The sequence below is a fragment of the Lepidochelys olivacea genome (genome assembly GCF_965140295.1).
Source record: "Lepidochelys olivacea isolate rLepOli2 genome assembly, chromosome: 5".
NCBI lineage: Eukaryota > Metazoa > Chordata > Testudines > Cheloniidae > Lepidochelys > Lepidochelys olivacea.
This window is the reverse complement of record NC_140415.1, coordinates 37774348-37797087: the sequence shown is the minus strand read 5'-3', so window position 1 is coordinate 37797087 and position 22740 is coordinate 37774348. Positions and strand designations below refer to the sequence as shown.

The 22740-nt window shown below is 42.6% G+C and overlaps 1 protein-coding gene across 2 annotated transcripts in view; it reads right to left on the bottom strand.

Annotated features, from left to right (window-relative positions):
* Nucleotides 1-9993: 9993 nt before the first annotated feature.
* RAB3C (RAB3C, member RAS oncogene family) overlaps nucleotides 9994-22740 on the bottom strand; it is a 198869-nt gene continuing 186122 nt past the window's right edge. For both annotated transcript variants that reach the window (XM_084627941.1, XM_084627940.1), the window contains exon 5: nucleotides 9994-20857. In XM_084627941.1, coding sequence (XP_084484067.1) covers nucleotides 20670-20857 — 188 coding nt within the window. In that variant the 3' untranslated portion in view covers nucleotides 9994-20669. The remainder of the gene's footprint in view (nucleotides 20858-22740) is intronic.

Below are 22740 nucleotides of genomic sequence, written 5' to 3'. Positions count from 1 at the left end.
CTTCCACATTCCCATACATCTTATCATTGTCTCTTCTGTCCCTCAAAATGCTCTGCCCCCACATTACCCTGGTCTCTCCAGTCTTCTGCTGCAGCCCCCATTCCTACACATCCTCAATCGACTCCTTTCATCCCACACATCCCTGAGGAGCCCCTGTACCTGTTCACCTCTATTCTGTTCCTTACAACCCCCTGTCTATGCATAGTATGCAGTCTAGCTCCCTGACCACAGAATGGCATCCATGCTCGTGAGGGCAGCTTGTCTTATTGAAAACAGGCCAGGCCATTGCTGCCAGGCAACTTTTTGGAGGTAGCCTCATTTCCACATGCAGAGGTGTGCAGGGAAATAGTGGTCCCATGAAAAATAATAGGAGACAGCGGCTATTTTATAAGGAGAAATTTCACAAGATAGACGGTTTTTACAGGAAGATCATGAGAGAAACAAAACCTAAAATACTGCAAACTGATAACACTGAGAGAGGTGGCAACATTGCTTTGGGCTTTTAAATCCTGAGGACCTGATTCCTAACTCCTAAGCAGAAAAACATGATCCAAATGCACCCGAAGGGCTCACACCAGAATATAGATAAAATGACCCTGAAATGTATTTTTTAAATCTCATGGTTTTTGAATGGTTGGTCTCAGCAATACTGCTACTTCTTGTCAGCCTTCAATGCCAAACTTCACTTCGCATTCAGTACCTGATCCAAAATGTGCAAAGCTGGCAGTGGGAGTTGTGGGTGGGTAAGAGAAGTAGGATCAAATACCAGGGGCTCCATGGCTTCAGCCAAGAGAGAAGGACACAAGGTATGAATACAAGACAGAGGTACAGGAACTCCTGAGTAGTACCACTGTTTTAGCCACCCAGTCCCTCTGTGGCTTTCTGAAAGTTATTTACCCTCTCTGCCTCCGTTTTCCTTATCTGTGAATAACCAAACGGTGTGAGTTTGTACCTGGCCATCACTAGATCATAAGAAGCTTTAAAAACAAAACTACCATCAGAAATCTCACTTCAGTATTGGCAACTTTGACAGTGTCTTAAGAATTCTTTAATGAAGTCCACACCATCGCAGGGTAGTGCTTGTTTCCCTGAAAGCAGGATACACCAGCCCCCAAACACTTTTTCCTTCATTTTCTTCTTGCCTTTGGCCTTTTTCTAACCCAACTGCACACAAACCAGCTACGAGGAAGAGGGAAAGCCCAAATCTAATCCTTAGAGGCAGAGGTTTGTACTGTTGCCAACACTTGCAACTTTATCTCGACTCGCACAGGTTAATATTTTCCCCTAAAGCTCCAGCTAGCACAAACAAGAGATTGCATGGGTTTATTTTTTAATATAGGTTTTGAGCCTTCAAGCTTGTGGAGAAATGCTTGAAAACATGAAGCAAGTGCACCCTAAAGATTCAGGAACCAGAAATAAAACCCAAACTGTATTATTTTAAAAAAATGGTAGGGTTTCTAAAGCCAATCTCATGACTTTTTGTAGGCTGGACTCATGATTTTTGAGTGCTTGGCCTTGGCAATGCTGGGTTTTATTAGATGGATAATCCAGCACATGAATGAGGAGTTTAATGCTCCTAATGCTTTCGGGTCTATATGACCACAACACATGCAAAGAAAAATGTGCCAGAGGCCAAACCTGTGCCTCTTAATACATTAAATATTCTCCAGCTAGGATGAGGACAACCTGTTAAGATTGGCTTTGTCTACATACTTCTTGTGGTTTCACTATAGCCAAGAAAGTCATTCAGTGGTAGCGTGACCAGTTAGACCCCAAACTAACAGCAGGTATTCCAGCAGCAGATCATTTTGATTTTAAGGCAGTTGTTATAATAGCATCATTTTGGTGGGGTTTTTTTTGTTTTTCAAAAAACAAAAGCCAATCACCAAACGGGTCTTGGATGTCTGAGAGACCCCAGATAACGTTTGCCTCATGCATCATCACAGTTGTCCAGCAAATCGAGTTTCTTTGAAGAGAACATTGTCAAACTGATTTTCTGGGAAGCCTACACTTTCGAGGAAGAGTTTCTGGGGAAGCCACAGCGGTCAGATACATTTTCTGGCAAGCCCATGCTTGCCAGATACTGTTGCTGGGGCAAAGTCTCACCGTTGCATTGCACAATGAACGTCTGAATGCAGATATTGTTGGGATTTTTTTTTTTGTTTATTATGCACATGGCAAAATAAATCTTTGAGCAAGAGACAAATGTTTCGCAGGGACCTGGGAACAGAAATGCTGAAACCACTGGCTGCAATGTTCCTTTCCTGTACCTTTCTTCAGGCTTCTAGGGAAGCAGTGTCTAGCATGCTGATCCAGAGCCTGAGGGCAGGTCTACACTTAAAACGCTGCAGCACTTCAGTGAAGATGTGACCTACACCCTCTATCAACTTAGCATGGTCTACATTAGGAAATTAGGTAGGTTTAACTGCGTTGCTCAGGGCTGTGGATTTTTCACACGCCTGAGCGACATAGTTATACCAACCTCATTGTCTAGTGTAGACCTGGCCTAAGAAATGGGGAAGATGTTACATCTGTTCCAGAGAATGAGACAGAACTCATGTACAAAATGTGCAAAGTGTAAAACCTGTGTATGTTGAGAGCATATCACCTATTTGTTCAAAGCAGTGGGCCATTTGCTACCACTTTGCTTTCTTTGTGCCCTTTATGCTATTGCTGTTTATCGATTTTCAGTGTCTAAACACAGGCTCAGTTAGACGAGGTGTTCTCAACCTTTTTCTTTCTGAGCCCCCCTCCCCCCCAACATACTGTACAAACTTCATGGCCCACCCATGCCACAACAATTCTTTTTCAGCATATCCAGTAGATTAAAAGCCAGGGCCTATATTAGGAGGGCAGCAAGCAGGGCAATTGCTCGGGGACCCACACCATGGGGCCCCGGCAAAGCTAAGTTGTCCAGGCTTTAGTTTTAGCCCCGGGTGGTGGGTCTCAGGGCCTCACGCTTCTGCCCAACAACCGTGGGGCTTGAACTTTCCGCTCTGGGCTCCAGCAAGTCTAATGCTGACACTGCTTGGTGGACCTACTGAAACCTGCTCATGGCCCACCCTGGGGCCCCCGACCCCTGGCTGAGAACTGATGTGTTAGACCACAATACGTGTGTAGCTTTTTAAAAAAAATATTTGATCACGGGGTTGGTTAGACCCAGCACAAGTATTGTGTAATATGCTTCTGAAACTAAGAAAGTGTTTTTTGTTTTTTAAAGATTGTTCATAGTTTCATAGTTCACGGGTTACCATAAAGTCAGTTTTAAATGTATCCCACACAATTTTGATATACCAGGGGCCTCCAAGACCAATACAGAAATAGTTGATTTGGATCTAGCTAATGATCTGTGCAGGGGCTTCTGGGATTTGTGGTCAAAGCAGGCAGCATTACCAGTGGGAAGAAGACTGTCTGGAAAGCAGGAAAGGGGAATCAGACTTGCAAGATCCTGGTTGGTTTAGCTGAGGTGCATGATTTAGAAGCTACCCAAAGAGGCAGCAGGAGTCGTAGGATGGTGTCTTACTGGTTAGTTAGGGAAGGAGGTCTCAAAAGACAAGCAACAGTGAGCGGAAATCCAGGGGAGGATGCCAGGAAAGGAGGCAGAAGTCTTTTTCTTACAAGATTTCTTCCAGTTTAATACAGGTGCTAGATGCAAATTGGGATCAGGGCTGTCGGTGCAGTTTGGCTAGAAATCCAAACTCAGATTTCTAACTTTGTTGCCATTCAGATCAGTATTTGTCAACTCACTTCTACCAGGGTTTCTAGTCAGGTGGGTGTCAAGTAACCAAGAAAGGTGATTGGATACTCTGGTGACCACAGCAATGCTTATAATAAATACAAAACAATAAATAACTACACCCTGTCCAAAAGGTAGATCTTCTCAGTGTATCATAAAAGTGCAAATGTCTATCCTTCCATCTGCAGTGACAGGAAAATTATTCTTGTCTAGATTCCTGGGCAGTAGTTTCTCTCAGGAAGCCTATATTAAAGGGTCCATTCTCCCTTCAGTATGCATATATACCTCCCGTTACTGGCAGATAAAAGGGGCATGTCCAGGAGAGTACAGCAGCCAAGTAAGTAACTCACTGTAAGTGCTGTTTGTATGCTACTTCAATCTCTCTGGTCACGCAATTACAGACATGAAAGTTGCGATATTACAACAGAAAAACTTCAAAACCAGACTCCAGAGAGAGACTGCTGAATTGGAATTCATTTGCAAATTGGATACAATTAACTTAGGCTTGAATAGAGACTGGGAGTGGCTAAGTCATTATGCAAGGTAACCTACCTACCTCCCTCCCGCCCCCCGACGTTCTTGTTAAACCCTGGATTTGTGCTGGAAATGGCCCACCTTGATTATCATACACATTGTAAGGAGAGTGATCACTTTAGATAAGCTATTACCAGCAGGAGAGTGGGGTGGGGGGAGAGAAAACCTTTTGTAGTGATAAACACCCATTTTTTCATGGTTTGTGTGTATAAAAACATTTTCTGTATTTTCCACAGTATGCATCCGATGAAGTGAGCTGTAGCTCACGAAAGCTTATGCGCAAATAAATTGGTTAGTCTCTAAGGTGCCACAAGTACTCCTTTTCTTTTTATGTTTAAATAACATGCATTTACAGCACATATACTTTAGGGGGCTATCTAATGCAATTATAAATCACACCGGAGACAAACGTCTTTCTTTCCTCTTGCGTGGCGCCAGGCGTAGTCAATTATTTTTTGTCAAGGTCGAAATTTCTTGGTCACAGTCCAGACGCTAGAGAAAATAATAAATAAATAATAATGTAAATCTAAAAATTTCAGGGTCCATTCAAAACCATCTGGTGGTCCGGCTTTGGCCCACAGTCTGCCTATTGGCTACCCCGGTCTCGAGCAAAGGCACAGGCACAGGAAGTAGGGATACTGGATTGAAGTAGTAACAGCAACCCAAATACATGGTTTCTGCCTTCAGCACTCCCACTATAAAAATTATTCTAGCACCACTGAGCAAAGGGAAAAAAATACAAGCATCTGTTGGCTTTGAAATGAAAGGAGATTTTCTCATACAGGGTATTCCATTTATAAAGGGAACTAGAAAGATTCTCCACATCAAATGAAAAATGTTGGTAGATTAAAAGAAGCAACTGGCACTGTCAGCAAAGTGGCAATTGGGAGAAATTAAAGTAGTCTGGAGATGCAAGATTGCACTTCAGCTGCAGCTGTTGACTTTTGCCTAAAGAAAGGGAGAAACAGTGGGGAAATGAGACATGGATTTTAGTTGACTTGTTTGTGTCTTAGCACAAGCGTAGAGAGCAGGACAGGACAACTTAGAAGGGCTTAATGATGCCTCGAGGCGTGACATGGTGGTTACTAGACATGATCAATAGCTATTTCTGCAGCTTTACAGAAAGCAGGGGCAGCAGAAGCTTTCTAATGGGGGGAGGAGCACGCCCACTGGCGCCTGAACGATGGCCCCACCCCCACACTACCCCTTCCCCACAAGCCTGGCCCTCACACCACCCCTTCCCCAGAGGTCCCGTTCCCACACAGCCTCTTCCCCTCAACCCCTCCCCCATCACTCATCCTTAGCACCAATAAAAAGTGGAGGGGCATAGCCTTCCCTCTTTTAAAAGTGGGGAGGGGGCACGGCCCCCTGGCCCCCTGTGTTCCAGCACCCCTGACAGGAAGCTTTGATTGAGGACAAGCAGCCTTGCAGGTTCCACGTGTTCGGGTACCTGAGAGTGTAGCTAGGTGCAAGAGGCTGAAGACAGCCCTGTGGAGACTCAGCAGCTGACTGAGTCAGAGCCAAGAGGTGTATCTGTGCTGAAGGCTGCTTCCTAATACTTGTACTCTGGATAGGAGTTAGCATTCCTAACTTGCTAGAAATGGAGGAGACAGCTAGAAACCAAGCACAGAGTGTTATTAGCTCCGAGCCTGGAACCGCTACTGGAAAGATAGTCCGGTTGGTTTGCTGAGTAGATTCTGAAGTGGCTGGAGGGGAACTCAGAGGCTGCCATTCTCCTCAGAGAATCTCAGTGACACCTGCTTTTTGAGGCCACGCTATAGAAACCTAAAAGTAATTTCTCTGAGAAGATCAGAGGGGAACGTGTCTGTCGTGCACTAACATATAAAAGTGTATCTGCTCTATTGAAACCCTATGCTGAAATATGAAACAGCAGCCAAGTAAGGCAGTCTGTATAGAGAATGCCGATATGCTAACTGCCTAATAACTTATTTTTAAAAATAACTTCTTAAAGTATTCCAGATACTCTTTGCTAATGTTTGTGCATGAAACGTTTGTTCACTAAAATTGTATGACACTTTCTTCTTGAAGCTGACTGGCAGATTTTAACATCTAGAAAGGATTTTGCATACCAAAACTCTAAGGTTTAATGATGCATAATCCTTTTCCCCACCCTGAAAAGTCGGAATACTGGCCTCTGCTTCAGCAGAGAGGTAAGCTGAGGGGCAGTAAGGGAAGGAGTGAAATAGTTATGCTGAGGTAGCGTTATGTATGTCACTGACTGTTACATGCACAAATGGAAGCTGCCATTTCAGACCCCAGTCTGTCAACTGATAGCATGCAAGTGGGCTGCTGTGGCCACATGCTAACAATTGCAGGATTGTGGCCTTAGTTGTAATTTGCACCTTTAGGCTTAGGATTTGAAACACAGTATAAAATCCCCCCTGTAGCTAAATAAGCAGAGAATATTTAGACACATCAAAATTTGGCCAGGCCACCCATCTTCTGAAAAATCCCAGGGGATCTTCCGTGACTACAAAATGATCAGGGGCTTTTCATTTACTTCTCATCTATTGTACAGTGCCTTCAACACTACAGTACCCTCTAGGATAGGCAAAGGTACTGGTTTAGAACTGATCTACCAGGATGATTACCACCAAGTAATCAAGAATACATTTTCCATAACTTGGTTTTTCCTGGCCAGTCACCAGGGGTGAAAGTAACTTACGAGACTTATTGGTACGCCTGAGTGGCCGGGGTCCTGAGCAACGTGAGGGGATCGGCTCAACCAGAAGGGGCAGGGCCTCAGGTAGAAGGGGTAGGGCTGGGGCCAGACTTCCGCAGCCAGCCAGCCCTTCAGCGCAGCCTGGCAACAATTTAAAGGGCCCAGGGCTCCCAGCTGCCACTGCCAGCACTCCCCCAGGGCTTTGGCAGCGATTTAAAGGGCCTAGGGCTCCGGCTGCAGTGGCCAGGAGCCCTGGACCCTTTAAATCATCTCTGGAGCCCCGTGGTAGTGGTGATGGGAGGCTTGGGCCCTTTTAAATTGCCAGGCCCTGGGGAAGCTGCCCCCTGCCAGTACATTCAGCTGTGTACCGGCCCTTAGTGGTACGCTGTACTGTACCGCCTTACTTTCACCTCGGACGCCAGCATCATATCTGCTTAGCCTGGGTGATGTGATGAAATGGCTAGCTGAGCTGTATGGCTCCCTATTTTTGATGTGGGATAAGACAGACTGTGATAAGGAAGCCTTGCACAGAGATGGCTGCAGAGAGCTCAGGGGTATGAGCAAAGTGTGAAGGCATCACAGGTGGCATTTAAAAGGAGGCTCAATAGTAAACCTCGGACATAATCAGGAAATGGTAGCTGCCCACAAGGCCATAGTTCCTTTCGCTCATACTTGGAAAGATCTTGGCCGTCTGCTCCAAGTACAACTTTTCTTTAGAAATAAGTGGAACATTACACACTGCTGCTTGCTCTTCTTTAAGGAAATGGTTTTCTATTGCAGCGGTACAACAATGAATCTCTTAGGTAGTGTCCTGTAATACAGGGGATGCAGTTGTACTATATATTTTTTTCTTGCTGAATATCAAAGCAAATCGTACAGGCAAAAATATGCTGCCAACCTGCTTCGGTCTTAGAATGTAACTTCACAAAAAAGGGAGGGCAAGATTTTAAAAGATGAGTGCCTCACGTTAAGCTCCTTAATGCCTAAGTAAGGATTTTGAATGCTAACTTGAGGCACTCATTTTAAATCTAGGCCCAAAATCCTATGCTGTACCTCCAAAGAATTAAATATTTAATTTAAAAAAAGATACTGTTCAGCATACCCAGCATGGGCCATTGAACAGAAGTGCTCTAGCCAGACTATGCGTCTACACAGGCATGCCCACGCTGCTGAAGATCAAAGCAAGCACAGTAGCATGACTATCACCTGTGGTGGATTGTTAGAGCTTGGACCACATCATCCTCGCTTGCTGCGCTGATGGGGCCCTCTCAAAGCTCCTTCTGTGGGTGTGCAAAGGGATGTCCCACCCCTGTGCAACCCCTTTTGGGCAGGTTTGCTACTGTAGGTGTGCCTTGCCTTACTTTGCACCAGTTGGGTGTGAAGAAATGGGCTTGTTTAGATCAGAGAAGCCAAACACACTAACATAAGTCTTCCATTAATGAAGCCTACAAAAGGAACACTTGGACAACAATATAAAAGCCCTTGCCATAGAGGCCAGGTTCAGACTACCCAAAAGTTCATCTAAAACCAAAAAAAAAAAATTCTCTAAGTCTCCCTTCAGGGAGCTGGCCAGAGCTTACCATCCCTTGTCAGTTTCTGCTGCAAGCTCAGGCCCACTCAGCTTCCTTTTCCTGTTTTAAATAGGGCAGTCCTCAGGTGGAGCAGGGAGCCTCTGTGATTTTAAATGCAGGTGGTTCTGATTGCAGCTCCTGGTTGGCCATTAAAGGATAGTACTCTCCTCTACAGTGTGGCACTACTCAGCAGGGTTCCTGTAATCAGGGGAGCACAGTTCTGCAGAAGGGCTGGCCCCAGGAAGTCTCCCCCAGACAGGGGAGCTGAGAGCAATTGAACCAAACTGTAAACCCTGTATATGATGGAAACCACTTCAAAGGGGTGCAGCAGCACCGCCATCACTCCTCATTCCAGCACCTATGCCCCTGGAAGACTACTGCTACTGGGGAGTGGCTAGAGAGCTTCTAACAACCTCCCAACACCCCACTACAGAGAGATTCTTTTTCTACCATTGTGCCTTTTCATTGCCCCACAAACATCCCTCCACTGCTCCCACTGTCCCCCAGTCTGTTCCCCTGATGCCTCACGTCTTCAGTGGGTTAGCAAGCAGATTAGGTCCGGTGCCATGGTGGTGCTGGTTCAGCACAGAGCCGTGGGAGCACAGTGAAGTAGAAAGGAGCATGGTGAACCAGTAGAGAGGGGGACAGGAGATGGGTAGAGGATCAGTAGAGTAGTAGCTGGAGGGAGGTAGCTGGAGAAGCCAAATTCCAGTAGGAGGCAAAAGAACTGAGTCAGGTCACCAGAGGCAATAAGGAGGAACCATAGAATGCCTCAGTGAGGCACAGAAACAGGGCAGTGAAAATGCCTGAGGAAACCCCTCTCCAAAACCCACCCAAAAGTTTGGGGTCCAGCAATGTGTGCAAATGCTTCGAAAGCTTCTTCCTGCATGATAAATTGAGGCACTACCTGCTGCAGTGCTGAGTACTGGGGAGCTGGGAATTTCTGTGGCGGGTTTATCAGAATACTCTGGATAGTTGATGGGTGGGCTAGAGAAATTGGAGGGGTGGATTGGGACTTAGTGTGGGGGTGCTGGAACCAGGGGTGCTACCACACCCTCTGGCATGAAGTGGTTTCCATCAGATACAGGGTTTACAGTTTGGTACCCTCACTATACAAATTGTTCCAGCATCTGACTTCATGTGTCCCATTAAAGTAGGAACATGAGAGTATAAGAGTTGATTAAAACACGCTGGGAGTTGTGTGATTGAAACCGGGAGTATCTTGGGGCATTGGACAGGTAGTGGAATGGGAACTGTTGAGCGGCCACAAGAGAAGCCATGAATATGAGGAGTTGATGGGAGGAAATGAGTTTGGAAGGTAATATTGAGACCAGAACTTATATGGGAGGAAGGAAGATCCAGGGGTAGGCCACAGAATGGTTCAACCTAGAGCAAGGTTATTCATGGATTTGGGAAGAAACAATGAGTGGAAAGACAGGCGTATATAAAATACCTTAACAAAAAAGAAGATGGATTGTACAGACTTAACTGTTCCTTTTATTAAGACACACATACTACATTAAATAACAACAACAAAGGAGGTTTCTTGTTTCTGAAGAAATAGAAGCAGTTAGGCTGTGTCTAGTTCTATTCCCTTCAGGAGTGGAAAGCAAAGAGGGTGAAATTTACTCCTGTGCAGAGGTCCAGCACCAAGGCTGATGTGTCACTTAAGCTCTGTTTTGTGTCATGTGTAGGCCTTGTTCTGGCCCTCTGCTGTGGGGTGAATTCCACCTATAATGCACATGGGCTTCCCAAGCTGTGCATAAATGCGAAGGTGCATTATACTGTGCCAATCCATGCTGGTGCGCACAAGTCAAAAGTACTGAGAGCGAGACAGTTGCATCCACATCTTTAGAAATATTAGTGTCAGGCAACCTGTTAACCACCAGCTCCTCCTTCTACCCCCCCAAAATAATTAAATTGCAAAATTAGAGAGGCAAATGTGAGATGAAACATTATTGCCATTTTAAGTTTCTAAGCTATCATTGAAATTACTAGTTTAAAAAATACTGTTTTAAAGCTTACTTCTTATTCTGCACCCATCACCATGGTATCTGAGTGTCTGATAGTTACCCTGCAAATTCCAGGCAAATGAGTAATAAACAGAATAAACAGATGACGCCTACTGCCTTTCCACAGAAAAGTTTAATAGATACAGGCCTTGTGGTTTGCTTTAAAGAGCTATTTTCTTTTGTCTGTGTCTTTGCAAAAACAACCTTATCCTTCTTTGGCTTGAGTATTTCTCAAAGGCTTAATGCTAAGATAGCAACTTGGTCTCACCCATGTACCTTATTGTGCCGGTTTTCTGTCCCTACATTAGAGAAGTGGCCAAATCTTGCTCCTGTCAGTAGCAAAAATTCTACTGAATTCAGTAGGAGCACTATTAGGCCCATAGTTTGTGAAGCTCAGACATCAGAGTGAAGAATGTTACTGGCAGGATACTCAGCTACTGTACGTGTTGCGTTACTACAACAAGTTGGTCAAAACTGAAGACCACTTTAATAACTGCAAGGAATTAAACAAGCACTGGCGGGCTGCGGGAGGCATCTCACCACAACAGACAATTTCATGAATATAGTCTCTTGAATATTTATTAAAAAGAAAAGGAGGACTTGTGGCACCTTAGAGACTAACCAATTTATTTGAGCATAAGCTTTCGTATGCATCCAATGAAGTGAGCTGTAGCTCACGAAAGCTTATGCTCAAATAAATTGGTTAGCCTCTAAGGTGCCACAAGTCCTCCTGTTCTTTTTGTGAATACAGACTAACACGGCTGCTACTCTGAAACTTGAATATTTATTGTAATCTCAAAATTAATACCCCAAACAAAAATAAACAAAACAAAATCCACTTGTTATACAGAAGTCACATACAAACAGAATATCCAATGGAATACACACAGTCTTTATTTCCACATAGAATTAAAACTCTGCACATGGATAAAATGTGTACTTCACATCCAAACAAGAGCTCCTGTGGACATATGTTGAAGAGTCACAACATCTGTCACCCAGCAGCATTTTAAACTCACATTTTTGGAACCACAGTCACTATATTGTAGTGGCAGTTAGAGGCGGAGGAAGAGTTGGATCCTAACCACCTCACAAATATCTTCTAAGCAAGTACTCCAAAATCTCTTTAAGAACAATTCAGCAAGTAAAGTTAGTATGGGGAGCTAGAACAGCTACATGTTTTCAAAGTAGGCATTTGGGTTTGTTTTTTATGTACTCAGACATGTATAGGGATAGTAAAAATACCAGATAAAATTACCAGTCATGGTGACAAACCCTTGCAAACCCTTGGGCAGTCAGGTCACTTAACAGCAGTAGTAAAATATAGGCAATGCATCCTCAGTCTGTATATTTGTGTTTCAGTGGTATCTTAGCCTTACTGTGTCTGTTCCTTGGCTACAGGGATGTTTATATTTTTTCTTTCATTCTGCAGTTCCCAAATTTCCCCTATCACACGCTTTCATTTTCATGCAATTTTGCATAGTTTGGCAGATGGTTTCACAACAGAAGGTGGTATAAAACACAGGGAAGCGTTTGGGACAGATGCTTAGGCCTTTACTAGGATTGTCCTGTACTGTTTAATGTAATCTGACTACTTTGCTTATTCTCTAGCACTATGCGATGACATGGCAGAGGCGAAAGAAAGCAGAGCTATTTGTTTCCTGCATTATTTGGCTATTGCCTCTTTTTGATGAGAGCTAGCTTTTCTAAAATAGCTACGACATATGCTAAAACAGCCTTGTAAAATTGTCATGACAATGTATCAGACCAAGGCACAAAATCTACTAATGTACCTTTTACCATGATGCTAATGGGAAAACTGAATGTGATGTTAGTAACCCATGAAAAAATGTTACTCACCTTGGCCCTGATTCAGCAGTTCATCCTTATTCAGTAAAGGGCACGTTCCTCTAGACAACCAGCATATTGTACAATGGGGATGCAGCAGAAGTTAATTAACAGCATTAACTTCTGCTCAGAGGTTTGCAGTCACAGCAGGGGAACCACTGGCAGAACAGCCATCAAGTGGCTACAATGAAGCATGTGCTTAAATGTTTTACTGAATAAGGATGGGCTTAAGCAGGTGTTTAAATGTGCTGCCTCATTTGAGGTCCTTGAGTGAATGGCTGAGTACGACTGTGCAAGGCTAAAGTAAAAGGAAAAAATGATTTGATGTCTCCTTCTAATCTCTGGGCAAGATACTGTGCAAAATTCTGCTCTCACTTACACTGCTGATGGGTGCCAGGGGAGTTACTCAAAATTTACAGCAGTCTAAGAGACCAGAATTTGGCCTAGAATGTGCCTTCTATCTTACTTCAGTATCTGATTTAAAGTTAAAAATAGAAGCAGCAGAATGGGTTCATTTAGGGTTGACATTTTGCTTTGGACCACATTGGATGTGAGACACAAGCTCCTTCAAAAAACCAACTGAACTCAAGACACCAAACAGAAGATGCTAAGTACATTTCAACACGGTTGGAGACTCCTATTTAATATTCTAGGCTTAGTGTAATCATGAATGAACCATGCAATTATATAGATATTTTTTAAAAAGTGGCCACATGATATTATGCTGTACAGGCAGACGGAGCATGTAATTGACTCTTCAGATAAAAAAAACGAAGGCTTTTCCTTAAGAGCTGAGTTCCAAGACAGTCTCCTTTTCTGTTTCCAGAGAACATGCTTCTAAAATATTATGTGGGGTTTTTCTTTAGGAATGGCTAAAGGTATCTTTTGATTGAGAAAAGGTCTCCCCACTACTAGTGATATACCACAATCATTTTTTGGGAAAGGACACTCACAGTTCTAAAAGTAAAATTGACATGCACTTGTGGTAAAGGTACGGACGTCTGTTACTGTTGTCTCATATATGAAAAATAGTTTAAATGAATTAAGAATAGTTTATTCTTACACTACACTGATAAAGTATTTACTGTATAAATTTCACTACTAGACTCTTACAGCTACTAGACATCTTTTAAATAAGCCACACAGCCATCATCGACACCATATCACACACACATGACACTTCTCCCTTTCATACGAATTTATATACACTGAGTAAGTCATTAAATATTGCACTTATTGGCCCATGTTCCCTCAGTTCAGAGGTGTTCAAAAATAGAAAACAAATCTATTTTTATAACGTTTTTCATGCAACATTTAAGACACTTCAGTTCCACAAACACTAGTAAATAGTTTACACAGTCTGACAGTCCAACTGAACCACAACACGGCTGACATTACCAACAATATATTAAACGGGATTACAGCACAAACAGTTTTCATTTAACACTAATTTGCAGGTACATGTCAGGATTACTCAAGTAAATTCATTACTGGAAGTGGTGAGCAATCCCTAACTTTTGTTTCCACATGTTATGCAAGAGCATGAAATTGTCAGAAGATTCGGACATGGTCTCTCCCCTCCCCACCCAAAACAGGTGTCTGTGTACAAGTGATGTGCCATCCGCTTCTGCCATCACCATGAACAGTAATCCTATGGCCTGTGGATTTAACCCAAGCAGTTTCTAGTGACAATGAGAATTTCTGGGTAAGTTCCACTGCAATAATAACAATAAAAAACACTGCACTAAAAATGAACAAATACCTGTGCAAACTGAACCAGTGTTCAGGATATATTTGTTTGTGTCTGAAAATTCTACACGTGCAGTAAAAATCTTTGCTTGGATGAACATTAAGGGAAAATAAACAAAGTAAATAACTAAAAAAAGCTTAACAGACAGGGTGAAATGAATTTACTTGACCCATTTAATGACGAAACCAATCACATACTCAGACTATTCAGATGCTTTGCCTTTTCAATGGAGACTTTACACGTAGTGAACCTTGAAGAATCTAAGTTCCAATTGGTATTAAAAAAAACCCACTCATGGATCAGCTCCTCAGCTGGTGAACACACAGCATAGTTCCATTGGTTTAAGGGAAACTATGCTGATTTATACAAGATGAGGATTGGGCCCTGTGGATCCAAAGGATTAATGGTGGAACTCCACTCGAGTTACACCCAAGAGGAATTTGGTCCATTTGCTGTATATCAAGTCTGTCCATGAAATGGGTCGAGGAATCTTTTATAACATTCAAGCAACAGAGCAGTCATTTAGCTGTTGCCATTGAAAAGTGATAACAACAAACCATGCTCCTGAAAAATGAAGCCTGTAATTGTTTTTTTAAGTAGAAAGCATCATTGGCTTCTCTGCTATTGAAGGAACAATGGCAGCACTGGACATAACATTTAGAATGCCATGCATTTCCTAGCAAAAGACAATTAAAACTCAAGCAATTCTGAAAGTTAGGAGCAAGCTCCAGCAGTGTTTGCACCATAAAATAGCACTTCATTCCTAAAATAACAAAAGGTGCAAGCAGCATAGCTGTACCTACAGAGCTGAGCAGCCTGGGAAGAAAACCGAATCTTTCAGACTGATGCTCTGGAAAGGCCACACAGATCTAGTTGCTCAGGTAGTTTCTCTATGCATTACATTAAGTATAGCACAAAGGAACAAACAGTTCCAGTTAACAGTCACGCACATTGCAGTTCAGAAAGAGAATGAGTTGGGTTTATATATATATATATATATATGTATATGTGGAGAGAGAAAGAGAGAGAGAGAGAGAAAGACAGGCCAGCTCATAGTATTTCAGACACCAAAGAAATCGGTCTAAATAAACAAAATGAAATACAAACACAGTTACAAGTTAATTGATCTGTAAGGACAGGCACATTTATCACATCTGAAAATGAACTTTTGTCAGAATTAAGACCATGCAATTGCAGTTTCAACTCAAAAGGGCTTGCAAGCCATTGTGATCAATCCCATCGGTTCATGCATTTGAATACTGCAGGGCCCAGTCTCTTACATTTGTTCCACTTGTTTCCATTTGGAACGCTGAGTGACAGCTTGTCCATGCACTGAGACAGACATTGTGACTCCATGACAAAGATGGTGTATTACCCATGTATGCAATTACTGTAGCACTAATGTTATTCTTGGTTGGCACTTTGGAAGGGTGGTGTCATGCAGTAGTTCAGGTGGCCCCACAGGGCTCAGACCCCAGGCAATGGGGGCTTTGTCCACTTCAAGGTCTATTCTCCCATTAAACTGTGATAGAGGAGAAGGGTTTCTTTTTCCTCCTCGTAACAGCCATTAACTCAAGGTAATAAATGTCAGTAATAATACTATAGTATTTTACCCAGACAAATCCCCTCCAGAGCCCTCAATGAGAAATAAGACTGCAAAGCTCCACCCCCCTCCATTACACATGCAGACTGAGTAGTTACATAGTCTGTGCCACAGTGAACATGGCAAGATTCTCTTTAAAATTCAGTGCTGATGATGGACTGAAAACACTGGAGGCTGATGTGCTCTCTGTATCCATAGAACAGATAGAACTGGCAGAGGCAGAGCAAGCTTTCTCTCCCCTGCCCGACCTCACAAATGGGCCTAAACCCTGACCTCTGGGTGTGAGAAGGTCTGTGAGTTACCATGGGCCATTCAGTTCCCTAATTCTCTGCTGAGACTAGCAACAAAGGTACAAATTAGTGATGATTGGTGCTGGATTTTATGATGTGGCCACCAGGAACCGGACTGAGCCTAGGCAGCTAGTTTTTCAAAATCTGTCCCCAAGTAGCCAGTTTAACAATGCTGCTGTTAAACGTTTTTAAAATACTTTTTGTGATTATTATTAGTCCTGACCCTCATATTGGTTTTGTGTGGCTGGACCTCTGCATCTATGCAACACTCTCCTTAAGTCCCGGGAGCACCCCACAAATTTATGGGTCTCACACGTGGATCTGACTGATCCCTGCTCCTATCTTCTTCACCTTGCACATCCAATGATTATGTGTGTGTGAAGCCATTTGTGATGGGATTTGCCAAAGCACTCAGTGTTGGTTTGACTCTGTTCCCATTGCAGTCAATGGCATTTTTACTAGTAAAGTCAACAGAAGCAGAATTAAGCTGACACCGAGTGCTTTCGAAAATCCCACCTTAGGAATTAAATAGGAATTAAACCTGATTTGAAGGAAAATTAAAAAACACAGTTGTGATGCTTCCCCCTATTGGAAAAAGGATGGTAAGTTTTGAAAAGATCACTTTCCTTGTGTGAATCTCTGTAATAGCCTGATTCCAGCCAAGAACTGAAAGGCCAAGTTCTGAGCTAATATGCCACAAATGGTTTTTATGATGCTTCCTGGCCCGAACCTCATGAGATATCTAGCACAAGGCGATAGTCTTGGAGTTGGACTTGTGAGAGCAAAGGTCTACCTACACCCATCTGCTGAAAGGATCAGGATCTTTGCAGGTCTCAGGCTGTCTGGACTGTTCAGCTAAAGTCTGGCTAAGAATCCAGACTTTTGGGATGTGACCAGAAATGAAACTAAGAACACTTTAAAGTTCACCCAATACTAATTCTGACCACTATCTGGTGAGGGGCATATAATGTAAAGTTTGTATATAGCTACAAAGCAACTGGGAGTTCCCATCCAGGGATAGGGGTTTTTTTTGCTCCATCTCTCATACAAGTTTTCCTGTATGCATATGTTTTCCTTATAAAGCACGGTCGGCCTCCTAAGGACAAGTTTGCTCTTGCACCCTGCTACCTTCCCATTGCTTATAATGTATTAAACAGGGGCGAGGCAGGGCAAGTGTTTCTTTTTACAACAGGAAGGAGATGAGAATCCCCCCGCAAAATCCCCCCATTCCATTTATTTTAATGTATTTAATTTAAATTGACAAAAAATATCATCTTTCACTCAACCTGCCTCACACTTCTTAATAAGTTAGGCTAGTGCTGCCAGCTGTCCTTCGATCACAGCACTACAGAGTGTCTACATTGTCAACAGAGGATCAAAGGACTGGAATTAAAATCTAAGTGAGACGATCGTGATGGTACCTTCTGACCTTAAATTCTATGAGGGAAAACCAAGGCCTGGGTGCACTGAATGGGTGAGACAGCAAATTGCCTTCTCCTCTTCCTCCTCATGCTGCTGCATGGCTGCAGCCATGCTGCAGCCCGTGTCCCTGAGCAAAGATTGGGGGAGCGCTAGGACTTGTGGTGTACTACACATTCCAGAGCGCATGTCTGAATTAGTGTGAGATGTGGCAATGTCCCCTGTCCCACCTGCCATGTACCAACAAAAGCCAGAAGGAGGCTGGTGGTGGGAGGTAGTCCAAGGTGCACGTTGTCTGAAGATGCTGTAAGAGCTACAGCCCACACTGCCCCAGGAGGCATTACAGAACATATCATGCTGGAGAATGGCAGCAAGCCCTGTTTGGCAGCAATGCTTGGGACTCTGCACAGAAGTTACAAGGGACCTGGCTCACTGCAGTGGGAGGCATGCTCCCCTAGAACATTGTACAAAGGGAAACACAGTGGAAGTTAGTTAACAGCATTAAAGATATAACATGATCCAAGGGCTGGAAGTTGAAGCTAGACAAATTCAAACTGGAAATAAGGCAGACACTTTTAACAGTGAGCGTAATTAAGCATAGGAACATTTTACCAAAGGTTGTGGTGGATTCTCCATCAGTGACAGTATTTAAATCCAAGTTTGGATGTTTTTTCTAATAGCTATGCTCTAGAAATTATTTTGGGGAAGTTCTATGCCCTGTATTATAGAGAAGGTCAGACTAAATGATCACAGTGGTTCTTTCTGGCTTTGGAATCTATGCATTAATTTTTTGCTCTACAGCTTCTATTCTCTACCCTTCTACCAGGTCATCATCATCAAACATGCATAGTCTACTGAGGACCATGGTGCCAGCCAGAGTGACCACTGCTGATGACATCGCACCAGGCATTACGTAGTGAAGTTCCCAGGGCTGGTTCAGTTGAGGGGACTGGTTGAAAATTTTCCTTCAAGACTGTTTTCCATAAAAAATGAGGGGTGTGTGGGGGGGGGAGGGGCCAGGTGGTGGCGGTGGTTCAATAACACCAACATTTTCTGGGAAAGCATCTGTTTTCCTTAAAATGTTTTAAATTTTTTTGTTAATTGGAAAATCAATACAAATCTTTGGCCAAATACTTCTATCCTCAAAGTACCTTGGAGTGCATAGCCACAGTGGGAGGAGTACAACTATCAAGCTGGAGGCCTAGAAATGGGAGGGAGGGCCAGGAAGAGTAGTGACTGGCATGCCATGTGGATGCTAAGAGCTAGGCAAACTGGCTCTGCTCGATTACACTTTCTCTTCCCCTTCCTACTAATCTGCCCACAACAGGGATAAATGTAGGGCAGTGAATAGCCATAGAATCATAGAATATCAGGGTTGGAAGGGACTCAGGAGGTCATCTAGTCCAATCCCCTGCTCAAAGCAGGACCAATCCCCTTTCCCTTTCCTCAGGTTTTTCCATGGAGCCAAATGATATGGCTCATTTTTCACTAAGAAAAACAGTGTAGGTGCTAGCTAGGAGTGTTAACTGATATGTGTAAGATCCTAGTGTAGTCAAGTCAATTTATAGTTTTAACAGAAGTTTACACTTGGGTTTACCTCAACCAACTAATGTGTTAATCTTGCCTAAACTAGGATTTTAACATACAATAGTTACAGTGTCTTAACTACACCTTTTTCTCTAGTGTAGACATGGCCTTAGTGTGTTTGATGAGATTATATAAATTACCTTACGAAAAAGGCAATGTGTTGCATAGGTATTGCCTTACAGTCAGGTATGGCATTAGCAGCTGCTCTAACACATTTTCCTATTTTTCTTCCCTTTTTTGTGTTATGTCTAGTTTGAGAAATGTCATCCTGGTACTGAAGCTGATCTGGTAAGAACAATAAAAAGTTAATGTTGCCTCAATGATGTCATTGAGGAATATCACTGTATTCCAGATAAGGCAACAGTGCAAAGTGCTTCCAATTAGTAGAGCAAGAGCTTTTTAACATGGTGAGAAATGACAATTTTAAAAAATGCTTTAAAAAAAACCTGCAGACATTCTTCACAGCCTTTCGTGGATTTTCTAAGTGATTGACACAGTCTAGTGGAGGAACTCATTGGAGAACTTTTTATTTCTCTGTGAATTTTCCAAAAATGTTGCCAATTTCTTACTGTCACAAGCAAGCCCTCAGCAAGATATATCTAGATCAAACTATTTTTCAAACTGAACAGATCCATTTCTGTCCTCACAAACAAGTCCTGCTGACTTCAATAGGAGTGGCACTTCTGAGGAGAGAAATGGGCCTTTGCAATCAATACAGAGGAGATTCTCTCAGACTATAAAATTAATATATAGACACCATTTTCAAGAATGAAACATGAAATTCCTAAAGGCCAAAATAATGCAACCTCCGGAACAATATGAGTAGGTTATTTTTGGTTATGAATAAATGTACATAACAGATTTGGCTCTGCTGGGGTAATATCAAGAACTGTAGCATATTATCTAAACCAGGTAACTTAAAGAAGAATGACATTTCACAACTCTCTTCTATATCAGTATTGTAGTGAATTGGCTTGTGGATGGAAATGGAACACAGCCAGCCCCTATCCTGCCAGCAGCTAACAGAATTTCTCCTTATATGGAGGGGTAGGAGCCTGTGTTTTAGGTTAGGCAGCTGCTGTCACTCTGAATTTCGAAGTGGCCATGTTGTGTGGGGTAGAGGTAACTGAATTCTGGTGATGGACATGGATTTGCCAGAGCATTACCTTCAGGGAAGTGTGCCTCAGACAAATTATCTGGATAAGACAGGGAATAGACAGTATATTCAGATAATACTTTAAAATAGATTTTTCAGTCAATGAAAATTTAAATGGCATCAGAAAGCTTATTCCTAAATACCGTGATCATTACATCAAGGAGTAAATGGTATAATTTGAAACTGATTAAGTTAAAGTCAGTTGTAGACAACCTGTGTTCTGAGGTCACAGAACCAGCTGAAGCAAGTGTAATGTACGTAGGATAAAAAGAAAAGACAGACAATTAGCCACATGCAAAGATGCTTAGAAATGGGCAGACCTTACAAATTGTTTGCACACATTATACCAGCCATTGATGTAAAATAAACACATTGTCCCCAAATAAATTAAAAAGACAGTATAAATAAAGGCTTATAGACCATCTGTAAATACTCTGTTGGCAATAGAACACACTGGAGCTGCCTCTGTTGATAACTGTATTAACAGCCGCAGTTGGGGTGCTGTGGAGGAGGGGTGTCCTTTAGTCTTGTGTTCTGTTTTCCAGCAGCGATGGCAGGATCCGTCTCCAGACTTTCTGACATTTTGTCGCAGATGATATCTACAAGCCGCTCGAATGTCTGCTTGACATTTATGTTGTCCTTGGCACTTGTTTCAAAAAATTCAAAACCTGGTAAAATAAAGAAAACACATGTTGGTCATTACACACTCTTAGATCCTTCGGTAACTATTAACTCCTCCTGAGGAAGGGAAAAAGCAGAGAGAAAGGTGGGCAGGACACAAGAAGGAGAGACAGCACATGCAAAATAGTGATATCATCAAGAGTATGAGCTAAATTTTGACCACTGTTGCATGGGTGTCAATCCAGAGTAACTACATAAAAGTCATTTTATTTACACCAAAGTAGTTGAAATAATCAAATCTGATCTCTTCCATAAATCATATTCAAAGATGATTTAATCATAGTTGATTTTGTGCTATGCTAAAATTGAGAGCAGTATAATTTTAATAATGCCCCATATCATGGAACTACATCTGGCTCTTGTGAGGGGAATAACTCAGAATAACTCTCTTGGTCTTCTTCCAGCTCTAATTACTATGTTCCCATGAGCATTGCTCCACTGGTAACGGGCATTGCAGTTGGGCCGCTACTGCTGATGCCAGAACAGATGACTGAAATCGGAAGGAACCAAGAAGAAAGAAAACAAATCAAGAAAGGCTTTTACCAATTTGTTATGTAATCTGGGGATGGAAAACAAGTTTTGAAGCAAAAATATTTCTAAATGTAAGTTGTTTTCCTTCAAAAAATTGTGGGTGGGTACTATAACCCTCTCATCCCATTGTGCAACGACTAAAGTAGCACTATGATCCATGAGGCAGAGTGCTTACACTGAAATTCTTTAATACAGCCAAGAGGAACGTGCTCATGAGAGCTGGTCATCTTTACCTCCAAGGCCCTCTCCAGCTGGCTGGTTCCCAGCGTAGCTGGAAGTAACCTGCTGGTCAGCCTGACACCTCACTGGGTTCACACCATCTGCTGGATTGTCCCATTCTCTCACCTGCCTGACCTCTCTCCTCCCTTCCCACTTTTCCCCTCTGCTCCAGCTTCCCCCCACAGCTACGACACTAGTCACCTGACTGCCCTTCATCAATTCACCAGCCTTTCTTTTACTGATTTCCCCCTTTCCAATTTGTGAACTGGAATGAAGTGGTTCACAAAACAACTAAATTCACTGGTAATATTATAAAAGTTAATTGGCATTCACAAAGCGTTCTTCGTCTTTTTGATTCACTTTGGTTAATGACATACACCTATCTCTGTGTTTTACTGTTAGGAACCCAATAACAAAATGTCTGTCATTTTACTCTTAACTAGTATCAAGGTTAACAGCTACTGAAGGGAAAGTATTTGGAGGTCTGGAAGAAAATTTAAAACAACATTCATCGTTATGTTTTGAAATATTTATGTTCATGTTCTTTGTTGCCTTTACACTGCTCTGGGGCAGTGTAAGTAGACAGATTTGTTTCATATATAGTGTATTTTCTAATCAGGGAGTTAGTCTTTTTTTATATATATATAAAAGGTTACATTTAAAGCAGCAACTCTAATAACTTGTTGAATGCACCAACTATTCAGGCCAATTAGTAATTTAGAGCTTACCTGTTCTTTTTTTTATAGGGCTAAGTGCCAGTGCAGACTTGCTATGGACAGTCATCTTTAGCCTGGAGCGATGTCCCAGCATATGATCGGCAGGCAATATCACTGCTACTTACTGTACAACAATGGAGGATCCAGGCTGTCTATAAGGGTAAGATGAGTCTATATTTTCCACTGACTGATTGTACGTTTCGTCTGGAATTGCCGGGACACATTCTTCCCTCCTGTACAGTACTGTAAATCTAGACTAATTCTACTGCTTTCACTGAACTTACCCCAGTTTTATAACGGTGCAAATAAAATCAGAAATGTACCCAGGACTGGATTTTGTCCCGAGCGCTTTGGGACAAGGACGGCTATTTCATCTGTTTGGACAGTGCGTAGCACAATGGGGC